At 35.2% G+C, this 15,830-nt stretch overlaps 1 protein-coding gene across 3 annotated transcripts; it reads left to right on the top strand.

Annotated features, from left to right (window-relative positions):
* Positions 1-183: 183 nt before the first annotated feature.
* LOC138126882 (SIN3-HDAC complex-associated factor) lies at positions 184-15,726 on the top strand. Of its 3 annotated transcripts, none has more exons than XM_069042687.1 (5): positions 184-481; positions 12,014-12,125; positions 12,178-12,331; positions 12,472-12,824; positions 13,079-15,726. In XM_069042687.1, exons 2-5 carry the CDS (start codon positions 12,052-12,054, stop codon positions 13,371-13,373), a joined length of 876 nt encoding a protein of 291 aa, XP_068898788.1. In that variant the 5' UTR covers positions 184-481; positions 12,014-12,051; the 3' UTR covers positions 13,374-15,726. The 3 variants fall into 3 exon arrangements, with proteins under 3 accessions (XP_068898788.1, XP_068898806.1, XP_068898798.1); XM_069042705.1 differs by lacking the exon at positions 184-481 and adding an exon at positions 4,153-4,326; XM_069042697.1 differs by lacking the exon at positions 184-481 and adding an exon at positions 10,196-10,324.
* Positions 15,727-15,830: the final 104 nt, after the last annotated feature.

Genomic DNA, 15,830 nt, shown 5'->3' with positions numbered 1-15,830 from the left:
CGTGACTTGCGTATCTGTCTAAAAAGTTCCGACAAGAACCGCCAGATGGTTTCCATGAATAATTAAATTTTAAAGATTGTCGACATATCAATCGCAGTTGTGCGTGGCCAAATAATTATTTGTGCAATAGAGTTTACGTTAGAGTCGAGCAAACAACAAATCAAGTCGAAATTTCGCCCGATCGTCGTTACAAACATTTCAATTGCAAGAGGAAACATCATTTCAATTTTTGACGTCGTAACGGAAGTGGTAGTCAAAACCAGTCCCGCGCGCTTCGTTACAATAGTGAAAACACGACATTTGGCAATTATTTTGGTATTGATTTGTTTGTGTAAAAAACGCGACGAGTTGGGAGTCAGTACAGTGAAGGATTAAGCGAGGACAAGAAAAATCTTTTGAAAATGAACACTCATGTTGCGGGTTGCGCATTGAGATGCGCAGTGTTCCATCTGTGTTTCTAGCCGTCATCTGTGTTGTATTGGTAAGTGAACTATCAGTTTTATTGTCAAATTTTTCTATAAAACTACATGAAAATATTGGATGATTTTAACGAAACTTGACCAATTTGAGTCGTACCTTTCGATCGGAGTGAATGTCATTCGAAATTATCACGTAGTTCATTTAAAATTAGCATTTTTTCTTTGGCGTCACATCAGTTGTAGCCAGCGTTTGTTAAAAGTACGGTTTGAAGTATTGTAATCAGGTCAAATAATTGCATGTATTTCGACGATTATTGATGAATATTGATGAACGACGCCGAAATCGGCCGAAATAATGGGGAAAATGCGTAAATTCGTGGAGAGTTGGAAATTCTCTTGTTATCTTGTTTGTTTCACGCAAGTCGGGACGTTTGGCACGTAGGCCCGCTTTCTCTCAACATGCACGTGTTAGGCTGTTCCACTTTTGTAATTGCATCAAATCGAGCCCTTTTCCATTTAAACACGACCACAATTCCGGTCGAATTATGCAATGTTGGTCCCGAATTCCTGGTAATTGCCACCGACGATCTTGACACCATTCTCGTGGTGCACCATAAAGAACGTAGAAAGTGCACAAATTTCTTCGTACCAGTTGATTCTAGCACCGGACGATTTTGATTACGTGACAATACAGTATATTTTTCGTAATTGGAACGTTCGCCGATAAGAACACGTCGCTCCACCCGTCGACATTTAATTCTTGTGCCCGTGGACGGTGCGGCCCAGTGGCATTTTAAATTTGTTGTTTATCCGTCGTACGAACGATTAAGGACAAAAGTCTGTTAACCCCAACAATCTGAACAATAGATCGCCTCGTGGAGATAGGATGCATTTGTATTGATATGAGCGTACGCCCACTCGAAATTCCCGAATTTCCGTCTATAACACCACAAAAATGTTACGTAAAACGTGAATGGTTAAGAGTTGTTCATTTTGTGTCCATGTGGTAAGCGTTACGCGTGGCGAAAACGCACCAGGCAGGCTGTGCGTGTGGCAGGACCGGCTTCTTGCGACACCACGCGTTGTTCATCATGGCCGTTCAGCGTTGCCGATACCCTTTTTCTTTGCAGCCGAAAGGGGAAGTAACAATAGTCGACACAAACCTGTTCGTTATTGACACCGTGAACGAATAAAACGATTATCATATCATAATCCTTGGGTTCAGAATAACGATAATCGAGATTTTACAACAAAACTTGCAGTAATGTCGCATCATGTCTACGAGACAATCCGTTCAGGAGTAGAGCTGCATTCAAAATAGTATAAACAAGACATTCTGTCAGTTTTATATTGCAACAATTTTTGATTGCATTGTAACAATTTTTGATTAAAAACATTTACAAGAATTCACCGAAACTTGTCTAATTGGACCATCATTGTGTGATCTCGTGAACGCACCAAACTGATTACCGATGTTTACCTTTGAGAGCCACCGCATCCTACCATTAATGGGTAACAGCGGTAGCTGTTGTGTGTCCCAGCTTCACATCTTAAAAGCAACGCAAGAAACTTTAACGTTGTTTTGAAATTGTGACTCCTTGGCTCGTGCTTGGCGGCAGCGACTGTCATTCATTTTTCTATGTGAATTTTAATCATGTGGAGTTAGGGTCGATTTTTGGTTAATATTGAAAAGTTTAAAGTCAAGTTTTGATGTGTGTCTTGAAACTCGGATACACAACAAAGTAAAATACATATTTATTTAGGAGCGTCGTTTCTGGCCGAGCTACCGCCCAGTTGTTGCCAATATTACGGAGTAAATATGTACAGAAACCAAGATATGAGAAGTGAATTATTATTCGAGCATTTGTTGATAAATATTTTTGAGAGAGTTTAAATTGTTATCGAATGTTGCTGGAGATTATCAGTTGTAAATGTTGTAAAAATACCATCACAGAAAGTTATGTCATACGAGGAGCCATGTTAGAGGTAGCGATGAGGGTTTATGCGTCGTCTTGTCTAGGTTCAAATGTTCTAAGATAACAATAATTAGTTCCTCATAAAGCACTGATTTTTTCCACTAATTCAGCAATAGCTGAATTGGGAACATTTTTGTGGGAAAAATATCTGCTACAATTTGATTTATCTGTTGAGAACTTTTCTAGTATAATTCTTAAGTCCATAAAGGGTACCATCATTAACCCACGTCAACCTCTTTTGTTCAAGTGACCGCTCAATTTAATAATAAATCATGGCTAAATTTTGTACTTTAATATCAAATTCCATTTATTTCAAAATCCGGTGATGTTTTCGTGATTTCAACGACACCAAATTTTTCCTAAATATTTGAAAGGATTCACAGTGAAAAATTTTGCAGAATATTCTACAGCGATACACAATCATTCCAAAGTTTTTTTAGAATTTTAAATCGATTAGAAGTGGGTGTTTCCGATCGGGCGGTAAAACTTGACTCACCCTGTACATTGTTTCATACTTGATTTTTAAAAAATAATTCACCAAAAAAATTAAGATGTTTACAAATTAACATCGTTTATTTGGATTTTTGTCGAATCAAGATGAAAAAAAAATCTTTAAAAAAGTGCCACTACCTAACTCATTCTTTTGTTATGTGCCATAAATGTTGGAGTGGGTTTTAAGTGACATTTTTATGACACTCTTAATCGGCTTTTAAATTCCGGGAGCTGAAAAACTTGAGGGTTTTTCTAATAAACTGTAAGTACAGGAGTAGTATTTATACTCTCTTATTTGATGGGATATTTTCGTGGAATGATGCTGTTATTATTGATACCCACAATAAAGATATAAAGAAGTAAACAAAGATCTTTACTGAAGTAAATTCTAATGTTTAATACTACATTTTACATATTTAGATAAAGCTGAGTACATCTCAAAAAATGTCCGATTTCTGATGTTCAGAACTGTAGTACATATCACGAATTGATTGGAAGTTCTTTTAATAAAATAAAATTTCTACAGTATTTTTACCACTAATAGAAATATTGACTAAAATCCTAAATCACACCAACAAAGAAACAGTTTACAATCCACTTACAGGTAAAGTGCGTCTATCGATATTTTGAAACGACTTTTTAAACACTAGTTAACATTTTGGGTCGTTTATGATGAACAAAAACTCTGATGGTTCAAGACTTGTACCTGCGGATTATTGAGGATCGGTTACTCACCACTTTTACCGCAATCTTTGTTAGCGGGAAATAAACCACTGAAGGAATCAAAAGGTCGTTTTAAAATATCAATAGACGCACTTTTTTTATGTACTTACACTTTCAAGTAAGAAAAAATTTTTGCCCGTTGGGTGCCACCAAATATTTGGCAGAGGTTATTTCACACCCCACCATAAATTACCGGATGGGGGTGCTTTAAGATTTGTTTCTTTGTTGGTGTGATTTATGATTTTAGTCAATATTTCTATTAGGGGTAAAAATACTAACCTCACATTATTTTGAGACAAATTTGCCACCCGATACTAAAATGAAATTATACAATATAAATTAAATTTACAAATTCGATAATCTGGTGTTATCTGGTTTATCGTTGGAAAAAATTCAAATATTAGCACAAAACCAACATGGAAAATGTCGTTATTTCTCTTAAACAGTAATAATACCCGCAGTTAAATGTTGGAGTGCATTTATCCGTACGGGTAATCTTCGCTATTGTCACAATGTTTACCTGGAGGGTAATAAATGTGTAATTTTTACTTTAGTAAGAAAATGCCGATAGTGGTATTTTTACTGGTGGAGGGGCAAAAGTAGATTATGAAGGGTGTGTTCAAGTTCAGTATAATTTGGCACTGTGGTAGAATATCTTCGTAATACGAAATAAGTAAATGACCAGTGAAAACGTATCCGTCTCTCAAAATTAAAAGGTAATTTGTTTAAGCGAAAAGTTGTTACATACATATAGTTGACTCAAGTTGCAAAAAACCACTTGTCATTTGCAGCAGCACTTTTTCAATATTTTTGAACCAAATAAAGGCACAAAGGGACCAAAAAATCATAGTTTGGATTGAATATTTTCCCAATAAGTACAGTTTTAAAGTACATGATTTCAAATGCTAATGCCATAAAAGTGCTGTTGCAAATGCAAAGTCGTTTTTTGAAACTCGAATGAACTTTATTTATAAGCATAATTGAAAATGTGTCTGCATTTACAGAATTTTTATTATATTTTTAGTTAGTCTTATTTTATTTGGTAGTTCACCATTTTTGGCTCCTATTTATTTTTTAGCAATTTTGAAAATTTGAAAGTATTCAACATATTATATAGTAATTACATATTTTTAGAAAACCCTAAAGATAAAATAATATGATTTGAATTCTTGTTTGTAAAATTGTTTCCCTGGGACTATGGGTTGAAATTTGTTTCTAGGGAAGATTATAACATGAAAGCACCAGTTTCTTTCTATCATTCCTGTACCAAAATATAAAGTTTTCGGTATACATAGTTCATCATTTACTGTTGGCTGTTATCGGAATGATTAATAATTTATGCCACTTATGCAATATAGACCTAAAAAATTATCGCTTTATTTTACCCATCATTGCTGAAATCGTTATCTTGATACCTTTTTTGTCCATTTTATTAATCTGTCCACATGTGACAACAGTGAGTCGTACTTGCATTTCAAAGTAAGGAAAATATTTCGTTTTCACCCCGATAAAGCAAAATTTTAATTACTGTGTCGCAAATTCAATAATCAATAATTTAATGAACACTTTTGACGGGAAAAAATGAGTTGATGGAATTACGTCCCGAAGCGGAATAAAGTGGAAATTGTGTCGAGTTGGTTATCGGTGCATTTGCCCCATTTAACTGGTAAAGGCGTCGAGGACCCCCTGATACGCGATCGCAGGATCTGATGCTCGAGTCGACAACGTTGCATTTGTCTCTTCATCGATTTGATCCGAAGGCGCGTGGATGATGCTGCGGGTGAATGCCCTTTAAGGTTTGTCGACATATTGCATGGTGTCGCGACGACGATGTTTTTGATCGCACGCAAATGATGATGGTTCAAAATCGAATCACGGTCGTCTTGTGTCTATTTTAATCCTCGCGACCGTTAGTGTCGTGTGGTGGGGCCCCCGGCGCCTCGAACAACAAACCGACCTCTTTCTCTCGTGGACGCGCTCGATTTCGATTGATTTATCATTTTATTTGTTTCGATTTTGCGGTTTTCGTATTATGTCGTTATCGTAGCGTAGGTCATGCTTGACGAATATCTTTGTGGATTTCTGCACTATACATATGTTTTTGCTTTGGTTAGATACCTTCTTATCAGGTGGTTACAAGCAGATAATGTTGCTTGTTTCTCGACGATTTTGCGGTAAACACACGGTTTAAAAATAGCAGACTTGATGTCCACCATGTGTATAAATACTCGTTTCGTTATCAGGATGGATTCATTAACGAGGTCTTTTGGATAAACTTAAAAATTGGTACACTAACTTACACTGAGCTCCGTAAAGATAGATAGACTCCAAATGTGTAATTACAGTCGAGAAGAAAAGACCAGTTACTTAACTGCCTACATTTCGCCTTTCCGTTTTCTTTTTCTCTTTACTTCTGACTTAACAATGCAGTTGTGTACCAAGGATGAGATAATATAGTAATACTAATAACACAGTCAAGAACAGGTGTTAACGATTATTATTTCATTCCATCATAGTAACAGAGTCGTTGTTTGCTATTCTAATGGGAATGATTTATCTGTAAGTGACTGTCGACTCGGTAAATAATTTTAGATTTTAGATAATGATTCGTATTTAGGTTCTGAGTGTTTTAACATAAAATAATTATGTATAGACAGATTGTCAAAGTTGTTAAATCGATAATACATATTTGAGTGTCTGGAAATCGACTTTTTTCAAAGTCAAAATTACATCAAATTGTTTCATGTTTCTGATTAGACTTGTTCGTGTATCAGGAACCAAGCCTTGTTTTACAAAGTTACAAATATGTCAGTTTCCAGGTACATATTTCTGACGTACCACTGATTACATTGTCTCACTCGTTGTTGGTCTAACATGATTAAACCGTCAAGTAATAATTGGTTCTGAAAATGGATTTAGACTTGTGCAAATAACTATTTCACGTTTCCCTTAAACTGAAGATATTTTGAAAATTTGCTTTTTATACACTCTTTCTATGGCGCAAAGAACATGACAGGGCGGAGCTTAGGATGCGCGCTGGCTGACAGGGGCGTATCATACAGTCGTCAGTTTAGGAACAAAACTTAATTTTCTTCACCTTATGAAAGAAATTCTACACCGAGATCATCTACTTTTGTTGTAAAACCTCTAATAGGATAATAAAAACTATCTTCATCTTCATAACATTCCTCCAACACCCTCTATAGCGTAAACAAAAGAAAATTGTTGACTCCGACACTGTCATATACGTAAGCTGGATTCAACTGATCTACATTCGTCTTCTGCGCCAACCACGTGATGTCATGTTTCGTTTTTACTTTAGCTCTATGTCTTTTTATACCCTAGGCCCTAGGGCATTTAAGATTCTAAGAATGAAGTACATATGTATATTTTTTTATACACCACCACTTTAGAGTTCCTTTCCAATGAATTTGACCCGTTCAGCCGTTTTTGAAAAATTGAGGTTAGGTGTCATGCAACACGCTTGTTTCATTTTTGGTGGTCCACGCTGTCCAGGGTGATTCAAGTTTTACCGTTCGATCCAAAACACCCACTTCTAATCGATTTAAAATTCTCTGAAAAATCAGGAATAATTGTGTATCGCTGCAGAATATTCTGTAAAAATTTCAAATTTTTTAATGAAACAGGTAAATATTTGATTTTAATTCAATTACCGCTACATTAATTTTGCATAATTTATCAATGAGAGTCCTTTCAAACGTTTAGGAAAAATTTGGTGTCATTGAAATCATGATAACATCACCGGATTTTGAAATAGGTACATGGGATTCACAAAAGAGGTTGTGGTTGATATGGGTTGTTTATAACTTGAATCTCCAGTCATTTTTTATGTAAGCTAAAATAATATTAAGTTGATCAGAACCGTCTTTATATTCAAAAGGACGAAATAAAAACTGGCGAGACCTGTAGTTCTAGTTTTGTATTAGTCGTCAAAACTGGCTTTCAAGACACAATGAAGAAGGGAATCGTTTAATTTGAGTCGTAAACATTTAACGTTTTAATGAAGCCGTTTTTTTTTTTTTGAGAAATATCGCATTCCTCTGACAAATACATACAGGGTTATTCACGTAAGATGACGAGCCTGACTAGGTAAAAATGCAACCCAAACTACATTTTACAAAACATACATTGTGTTTTGGTATTTAAAAATTAAATCAAGAATCCAAGAAGGCATTCTGTTACAGTCTATTCCATTTAAGAATGCAGTAGATGTCGCTTCGAATGGAGAACGTTTCACACTGGCGAACGCGGCAAATTTGAAAACATACAATCCAAGCAAAATTAACACAAAAAAAGTCGATAACAGTAGTTTAATGATGCGTTTGATACAAAAACTCAATAAGTTTGACACTAATAACCAAAAAATCGATCAAATATCAAAATGTGACAGTAGGTAGTTATCAAAATTCGAGCATTGCCGTGGTGTAAACTTTTCTCTCGTTTTGATCAAACAACGACGGGAAATAGTCGCTATGCTAATTCTACAGGCTGAGCAACAATAACTGTTTCAGTTGGCAATAAAAAATTTTACATGAAATTTTCAAGACTGTGAATTGTACCTATTTCGGTTTGTTTTATTGACACTATTGTTATTGACAGCTGGTATACATTTCATATTTAAACGTCTTGGTTTTTGTATTTTTTTATTAATAAAATGGTTTTCTCGTTGGAACTTGACATAAAAGTCACCAAAAGTCACCAGAATTTATTGCCAACTCAATCAGTACGGTAATTCTACACCGCATGCATGGAATAGACTTGAAAGGTATATCTGTCATTGCATTTTTCATTCATATTTACTATTTGAAAATGTTTTAGAACGATGACAGAACCAATCTACTTACGCATTACTTTTGTGATTTCAATTTCTTATTATTGTTATTAAGTCATACTTTGCTGAGAGAGGTATTTTTCTGTCATAACTTGACATTCATTAGGCTGACGTTAAAATCTATGTTTTATGTGCATTATGATAATGCAATAGGGATCGAGATAGCTTTATAAATCGTATTTTGGGTTGCATTTTTACCTGGTCAGGCTCGTCATCTTACGTTAATAATCCTGTATTTACAGGGTGTTTTCGAAGTTGAGGCGTTCCTTGTAACACGAGGTACAGTTAATTTCAAAATTATAGAGTACACCTAATTTTCTACAGTGTGAAATGCACTTACATTTCTTATCAATGGTCAATGTCAATTTTGACAAACAAAATGCTTAATCTAACCGAAAACGTGAAACTACTCATTCTTTCCAAATTAGAAGAAGGGTGGTCGATCCGGAGCACCTTGCAGAGGACAGAACAGACAATATTATGGTGTTCTAAAATATCAGCGACATTTTATGTTGTCAAACTTACCTAACCTACATAAAAAAAATTGACAGTCAAATTTCAAAAAGGCATCTTTACATGGGGAAAACTAATAAATCGATTTCTTGTTTTTTGAGGTGTACTATATACATTATTCTTAAGAATGTTAGCCTAAATCTTCTTAGTAAAATGTTTGTATTAACGGAGATAATTGATTGTATATTTTTATTGTTTTCTAAAATTTTGAGTCCGGTCCTGTCTATTTCTCCGCTGTACTGAAGTGGCCCAGGATGGTATCTTTCTGGAAATCGCTCTGCTTACTCTCTGGACGCCGCAGCTGCATTCTGATAACGTGATAAAATTGCCCATACATTAGCAACATATTTGTGAGCTAATTTTTTTGCTAATAATAAAGCCATTCCGACTAAATAGATGACAACTCTGACAGTATTTTTGATTAACGTCCATGCTCATTTGATTTTTGTTTTGTCAATTCTAATTTCTATCAAATAAGCGCAAATTTGAGCTGGTCCGGTTTCAAAAATTTCAAAAAGATTTACTTATTGTATCTTCATTGCCGTACACATTTTAGTAAGGTGATTTTGGCTAAAACTCTTTAGAACAACGCATGCTATCACACCTGTACCTATAAAAAATTGGTTTCTTTTCTTTCGTTTCCTTTTTTCATGTCAATTCACGATGTGAAAAATCCTAGGTGGAAAATGCTCCTCAACTACATTGTACAGTGAACAACAAGTCACTTGCAAAAAAACTCTCACATGACAATTTTAATTTTGCAGTAGAAATTACTACCTCTTGTGAAATCGTCTTGTATGGTTTACAAATACATATAAATATTTCACTTTTGACAAAAATTCCTGGATTTCTGTGATTATGAACTTCTACCAAAATACTTCTTAATTGGAACAGATCTTTACTTTGAAAATTTCAGCCAAAGTCGGATGAAAATGTTCAATATTCCAGTGCCTGCATCAAGTTATCACTCGTGTGTACGACAAACATAAACCAACATTACCGGTTTGTTTAACATTTTTGTAACTATCAAAATAACGAAATAGCTGTCGGCGTATTCCGACGAATCGACGTACAGCAGAAATATTGCATCGGAATTCGTTACGGTATGCATAATCAGTTATCCAACTTTGTAATGTTGATAATTGAACGTTACTTTCTTTCTTCTTCGTATCTGCAAATTACACAGCGAGGCATTCGTGTATTTATAGACACTGTTTACATTCATTTGCTCGGTTAGATAAACTTTAGCTCGGTACGACAACAACAATACCACAAAACAATCCGTACATACATATCGGTTGTGGTTGAAATGAACGTGCAACATCGTTTATTGTGTCGCACACTCTCAGGTAACCAAATTGCGCCCTTTCAACGCTGCGTATTTTTCTACGCCGTCAATGTCTCTCGTGCACGTTGGTCGGTGTCGACCAATCGCGAGATTTTAGCATAACGAGCCGGTAATTAATCGTGAAAAGGTCATACGAACTGCCAGTCCTTTTCCTGATTGCAATACTACAGGATTCGATCGATCGCTTATCACTACGGTGTATTCGAAATCGAGTGGATCCAGATTAAACGTAAACGTTTTTTTGTCGACACGTGCAACTTGCACTTGCAACCTGCACCGAATTAATCGAAAGTGCACAGAGACCTCGATAAGGGGAACACTCTCGCAGTCATTCATGGGTAGATGCAGAGGAAAATTTCAATCAAAAGTTACACATACACAGCAAACAAGGCCGCCTCGGCCTTAAACGGTGATATAACGTAATTTACCTATCTGGACTCAATGTCACCGATCAGACGTAGAATAATGACATGCGGGGCCACTTGTCTTTTTTCGTCAAGTTTAACCTTTTTATAATTAATTTTAATAAGTACTGTCGCCATGATTCGATCGGACGAAGGCTCATTGAACAGATAATTAATAATTTGGGCAACAGTCACAGATGAGATGTGTCGGACTAGTCGCAGACAAATTATCAAAGCCTCGCTTTACTGTGGGACTAGATTTTTGACAAACCTACCGACATTTCTACTACATTTTTCCACAATTTGGTAATTCTGCACCGCGTTTATCACATGATGTAGCCCTTTTTATACTCAATGAACAACAGGTGTCGAATGGCGTCGTGCTCGTGGTTATTTTTAACCAACACACAATGTGATACTGTCAAGCTGTTGTCTGTCAATGACGGCTTAAATCAGCACCAATTTCGATGAGTACAAAATTAAAAATTCTTGTTTAAGTCAAACACATCATCTAGTTTAAGGTGCCCCTGTTATGTGTACAATTTGTTATGAAACATTTTAAAAACAACAACTTTATCTGCCAGTGAGTTGGAAAACATGATAAATACCTCGGTCTTGAAGAGATCGGATTGGTAGGTAATGAGATTTGGTAATTCAAATCAACCCATTTTGGGAGCGAGGATGTATTAATCTTCCGTTCATTTGAATACGTTCTCAATTAATTAGACGACGATTGGTCAATTAATATTCCAAATAAGACGGTGTTTGGGCGTCAAAATTCAATTTTGGAAAGGACGCCTCGGGATGGATGTAGATTATGTCTAATGGTCATTGGTCATTGACCTGTTTATACACTTATTTGAGGGTTCATTGTAATCTCAAGGCTGTCGTGGTGCTTTGCTGTTGATTCGGTATGCTCACTGCATACATGAAGATCATTTTATAAAAATGACAGTCGTACTGGAATCGAATCCTTACTGCAAGGCGCATCTGCACAATAAAAATTTTATCGTCGAAACTATTACTTTTATTAGCATTTAGTTCTACCCTACTTCTTGCACATAATAAAATGATAGTCTCTAATTAAGTTTGCTTTTAAACAGTCGCATAGTAATATGATGAGAAAGAGAAATTGCAACGTCGATGGCTGCCGCTACACAACTGAGTCGGTCGGCAATCATACCTGCTTGATTTTAAATTGGGGAAAAATAATGTAGTTTTGCGAAGTTAAAAGCGGTGAAAATTGTGGTAAATCGATCGTTTAAGAATATTTTTTTTCTTTGCAGATTTTAATTAGTCTAGGCGCTACACCCCCTGCCCCATCATGTTTTCCTTCCATAGACCTAAGGTATATAGATCATCTACTGGATGCTGTATTTGTAAGGCTAAGTCGAGCAGGTAAGTTTCCGTCGGGGTGGTGTTCGGCAGCACGTTGAATGTTGGTAATCAGTTCCAGATTTACGGACAGTAAAAAGTACGAAGAAGACTTCATGAAGTGCTTCAAATTGGCCGAGCCGCGACAAGGCGAAATATGCAACGCTTGCGTTCTTTTGGTCAAAAGATGGAAGAAACTTCCCGCCGGATCCGATCGCAACTGGAAACATGTGAGTATCACGAGCAAAGTGTGCGTTGATTTTCGTCGTGAGGACCTATTGTTTAAGCAACAGCCTCTCATTTGTTATGAAAATTTTCGCAAATTGAAATGCTCTCGCAAACTAAAATGCAACTGTGGTATCCGAATCAGGTTGTGGACGCGCGAGCCGGTCCCGGCATGAAGTCCATGTCCAAGTTCAAGAGTAAGAACAAGAAGATCGATGACAGCGTGGAGAAGCTGAAGAAGAAGAAGCACTTCGAGCGGGCCTTCAGTCCCGCCTTGTCGGACAAGAGCGAAGGCAACGAAGATGTCGAAATGGCGGAGGTGGACTTCTTGTGCGAGGACGGTCCCAGCGGTGGGTCCAGCCGCACGGCGAGTCCTAGGGATAGCGATTGTGAGGAAAACGTGGCGGTCAAGAGTCGGAGGCACAAAGGCCAGGCCAAGAGGAGGGACGTTGGTATTCCCGAAGTGAGCGATTTTATCTGTCCAGACTACTGGAAAAGGTAAGTGTACAGAATTTTTTGTTGCGCCGAATTCATTGTTAAAAATAGACAAGTGCGAGATTGCAACAATCGTATTAAATCAGCTAGGTTATTGAACTTTTTCGACTAATTCAAATCTATTGTTTCGACAAGTTTAAAATGTCGGCGGAATAATTTGTGATGTCTGGTCGCTTTTTCGGTCAGGACAAGTTGAATTTAAATTATAAGGAGGAGGTTTTATTTTGAAGTTTTAACAAATCTGTGTTCTTTTGAAGGGAGATCATATGTTGCGGAACGATCTTCCGTGGCATGTGCGGAGAAATAATGGTGGACAACAGATTTTTGAAACCTTGCTCGGCGCGTTTGCACAAGTGCAAGCTGCCATCAAGCGAAGTAAAGGCTGAGGCGGAGATCGGTGAAACAAACGTCACCAAACTGTTCAGTGATAGCAGTTCAGATTCAGGTTACGACGAGTCTTCAAATCAAGGCACAATAATAGGAGACAGTGCCTTCAAGAAAGAACAAGTTAGTATAGAGGAAATAAACAGACAAATTATGAAAAACAATTAATGCACGCTCTCTTTAGATTGTTTTAATTTATTGATACATAATCGTTGTGTTTGTAAAGATTTATGCCTTTCTTGCAGATTAGAGTTATATCAACTTAGTTAGTCATAGTTCTTTCATACCTTTTACCAGTTGATATTTTTATAAATTAACTTATATTGTTTAGTACTTAATTTATTTGATGTTGCACAAATACTTTTATGACATTAAGTAATATTGTACAAATGTTTACATAAAGAAGTTCTGTTGCTGTGAAGTGTGTAAATATTCTGAAGAAACGCATAAATCGTTTTCTCATGGTGACAGTACAAATGATTTAAAAGAAAATAATTATTGGTAATTTCCAATATTTTCAACCCGCTCAACCAGTCACACAGGGTGAAATATTCGAAGTTATGGCATATATGTATATGTAGGAAGCTGTCTGTGACGGGAACTTTTTGACGTGGATATTCCAAATCAATCTGTTGATTGGGTCCAAACAAGAGTCTACGAACGACACCATTTTATCAACAATTCAATCAATCAAAACATTTAAACAAGTCAATTGTCGATAGACACAGAAATGAAATTTGAAATTTTCAGCTTCTCCAATGCCAAGTCTGCTTGGTTGTGACTCGTTTTCGCTTTTATCGTGGCAGTGTAACTTAACCTAATTTTCCATTCCTCCATTGTGATGTATTAAATTGCGGTTGTCGATGTATGTATTTATTTGAATTTATTTATTTTTATACGAACAGTTTAAATTACCCTGCTGCCTTTGATAATCACGACTGACTAGAATAACGTTGAATTTTGTTTCTGTGTTTATGCAATTCTTTTTAAATACGTTATTTGAAGCAATATATTGTTTAAAATCTGATCATATCGTAATTGTGGTGTCTTGAACTTACTGCCAAAAAAAAAATACTAAAGTTATGACACACAAGTGTTCCTCTTCTAAACACAAACTACGCTAAGTATTTTAGAATAAACTTTATATAAAAAAAAGTTTGTATTTATGATTTTTTTTTCTTGACGGCAGCAATATTTTTCGAGTCGAGGTCAGAATATGTGTTTGCTTCAGGTCTGATCTTGCAGTTTCTTGAAACTGAAATTTTAAAAATCGGAAAGGTATTCGAGAACTCGACTTTGTCATCATACATACAATTTTATCGATTACATTAGTGCATTAATCAAAAGAGTCTATGCAAGTTTATTTATTATTTTGAATATGATTTTTACTAGTTTGTATTTGTAAATTAGAGGGTATATTATACTTTAAGAATTGCCTATAGACTGCAAGCCTAGTCGTTTTTGTATGGTGTAATTGCAATTATTAATTGAATCTCTTATTGAGTTTATCAATTCCACGATTGGCATTAATTTTTGTTTAAAAATTGGAGAATATTATGATTAACTTATAAGTAACTGCCATGAATATTAAAATGTTCTATATTTTTTTACATCACTGGAATTGTAAGAATGTACTTGTTGTAAAAAAGTGTAGATTACAATCAAAGTGGATCTCAGTTATTTGTGAAATGCATACATTCTTTTTTAGTTCACAAATTATATTGATAAAGTATTATAATATATGTATATTCGTAATGGTAAGAAATATTTGATTATGTATAATATATAGATAGATATATATTTATTTTAAATTTGTATAATCTGTATATTTGGCTAGCTTTATTGTTTTTGTTTGTTAAGTTTTTAAAATTTCTGCAGTCGCCACATTACGAATACTCTTCCACATCTGATAAATAAAAGCAAAACATTTGTAATGTGGTCCAAATGTTTTAGGCCAAATATTATAAATATAAGGCTCTATTATTCTATATAACGTAATTACGAAAGAGAATCATGGAAGGAGGGTAAATGTAGACTATTTTTGATAAAATCAGAACATCAATGGTTTAAGAGAAATTTTGGATTAAAAGAATTTATTATAGCTAGCCAATACTGATATGAGTTTGTAGGACTTTCACAAAGAATATTCTAAATTTTATCATTTTCTAAAAAAATAAAAAAAACAATAAATTGTTGTTAGTAAAGCCAAATTGTTACTAATGCAATAATATTGACAGCAATTGTTATATGATATCACGGATGTTAAGGTTGAAGCTATAATATTTTATAAATAAATGTATGAAACTAAGTTTCGAGGCTTTTAAAGTCATGTTTTAGCTAAGGACCTAATAATCTGATTGGTATTATTAGAATTGATTGATTACTAGATTTGTAGAACATTTGTTTTGTCCGTGGTTATTTGTGAATTTTATTGTAATTGAGTGTTTCCGATTCCATGCAATATGTGAGAAGATTAATTCTGTATTGTGTATTTATCAATAAACTTTAAATATATTTCTAATATTTTATTTTATTAAGATCATTTTATTCTCGAATGAAGAATGATTTTAATAGTTCAAATTCAATTTGGAAATGGTAGCTCATGCCGATGCGAATTTAAATGTT

This window comes from Tenebrio molitor, chromosome 1 (assembly GCF_963966145.1).
Source record: "Tenebrio molitor chromosome 1, icTenMoli1.1, whole genome shotgun sequence".
Classification (NCBI taxonomy): domain Eukaryota; kingdom Metazoa; phylum Arthropoda; class Insecta; order Coleoptera; family Tenebrionidae; genus Tenebrio; species Tenebrio molitor.
The sequence above is the reverse complement of the archived record's forward strand: the minus strand, read 5'-3'. Positions and strand labels throughout refer to the sequence as shown.

Excerpts from the sequence above, each read along its gene's own strand:
- LOC138126882 (XM_069042687.1), top strand. The coding sequence starts at position 12,052 with ATGTTTTCCTTCCATAGACCTAAGGTATATAGATCATCTACTGGATGC. Across the intron at positions 12,126-12,177 it reads TGTAAGGCTAAGTCGAGCAG|TTCCAGATTTACGGACAGTA; the intron begins GTAAGTTTCCGT and ends GTTGGTAATCAG. Across the intron at positions 12,332-12,471 it reads CCGATCGCAACTGGAAACAT|GTTGTGGACGCGCGAGCCGG; the intron begins GTGAGTATCACG and ends TATCCGAATCAG.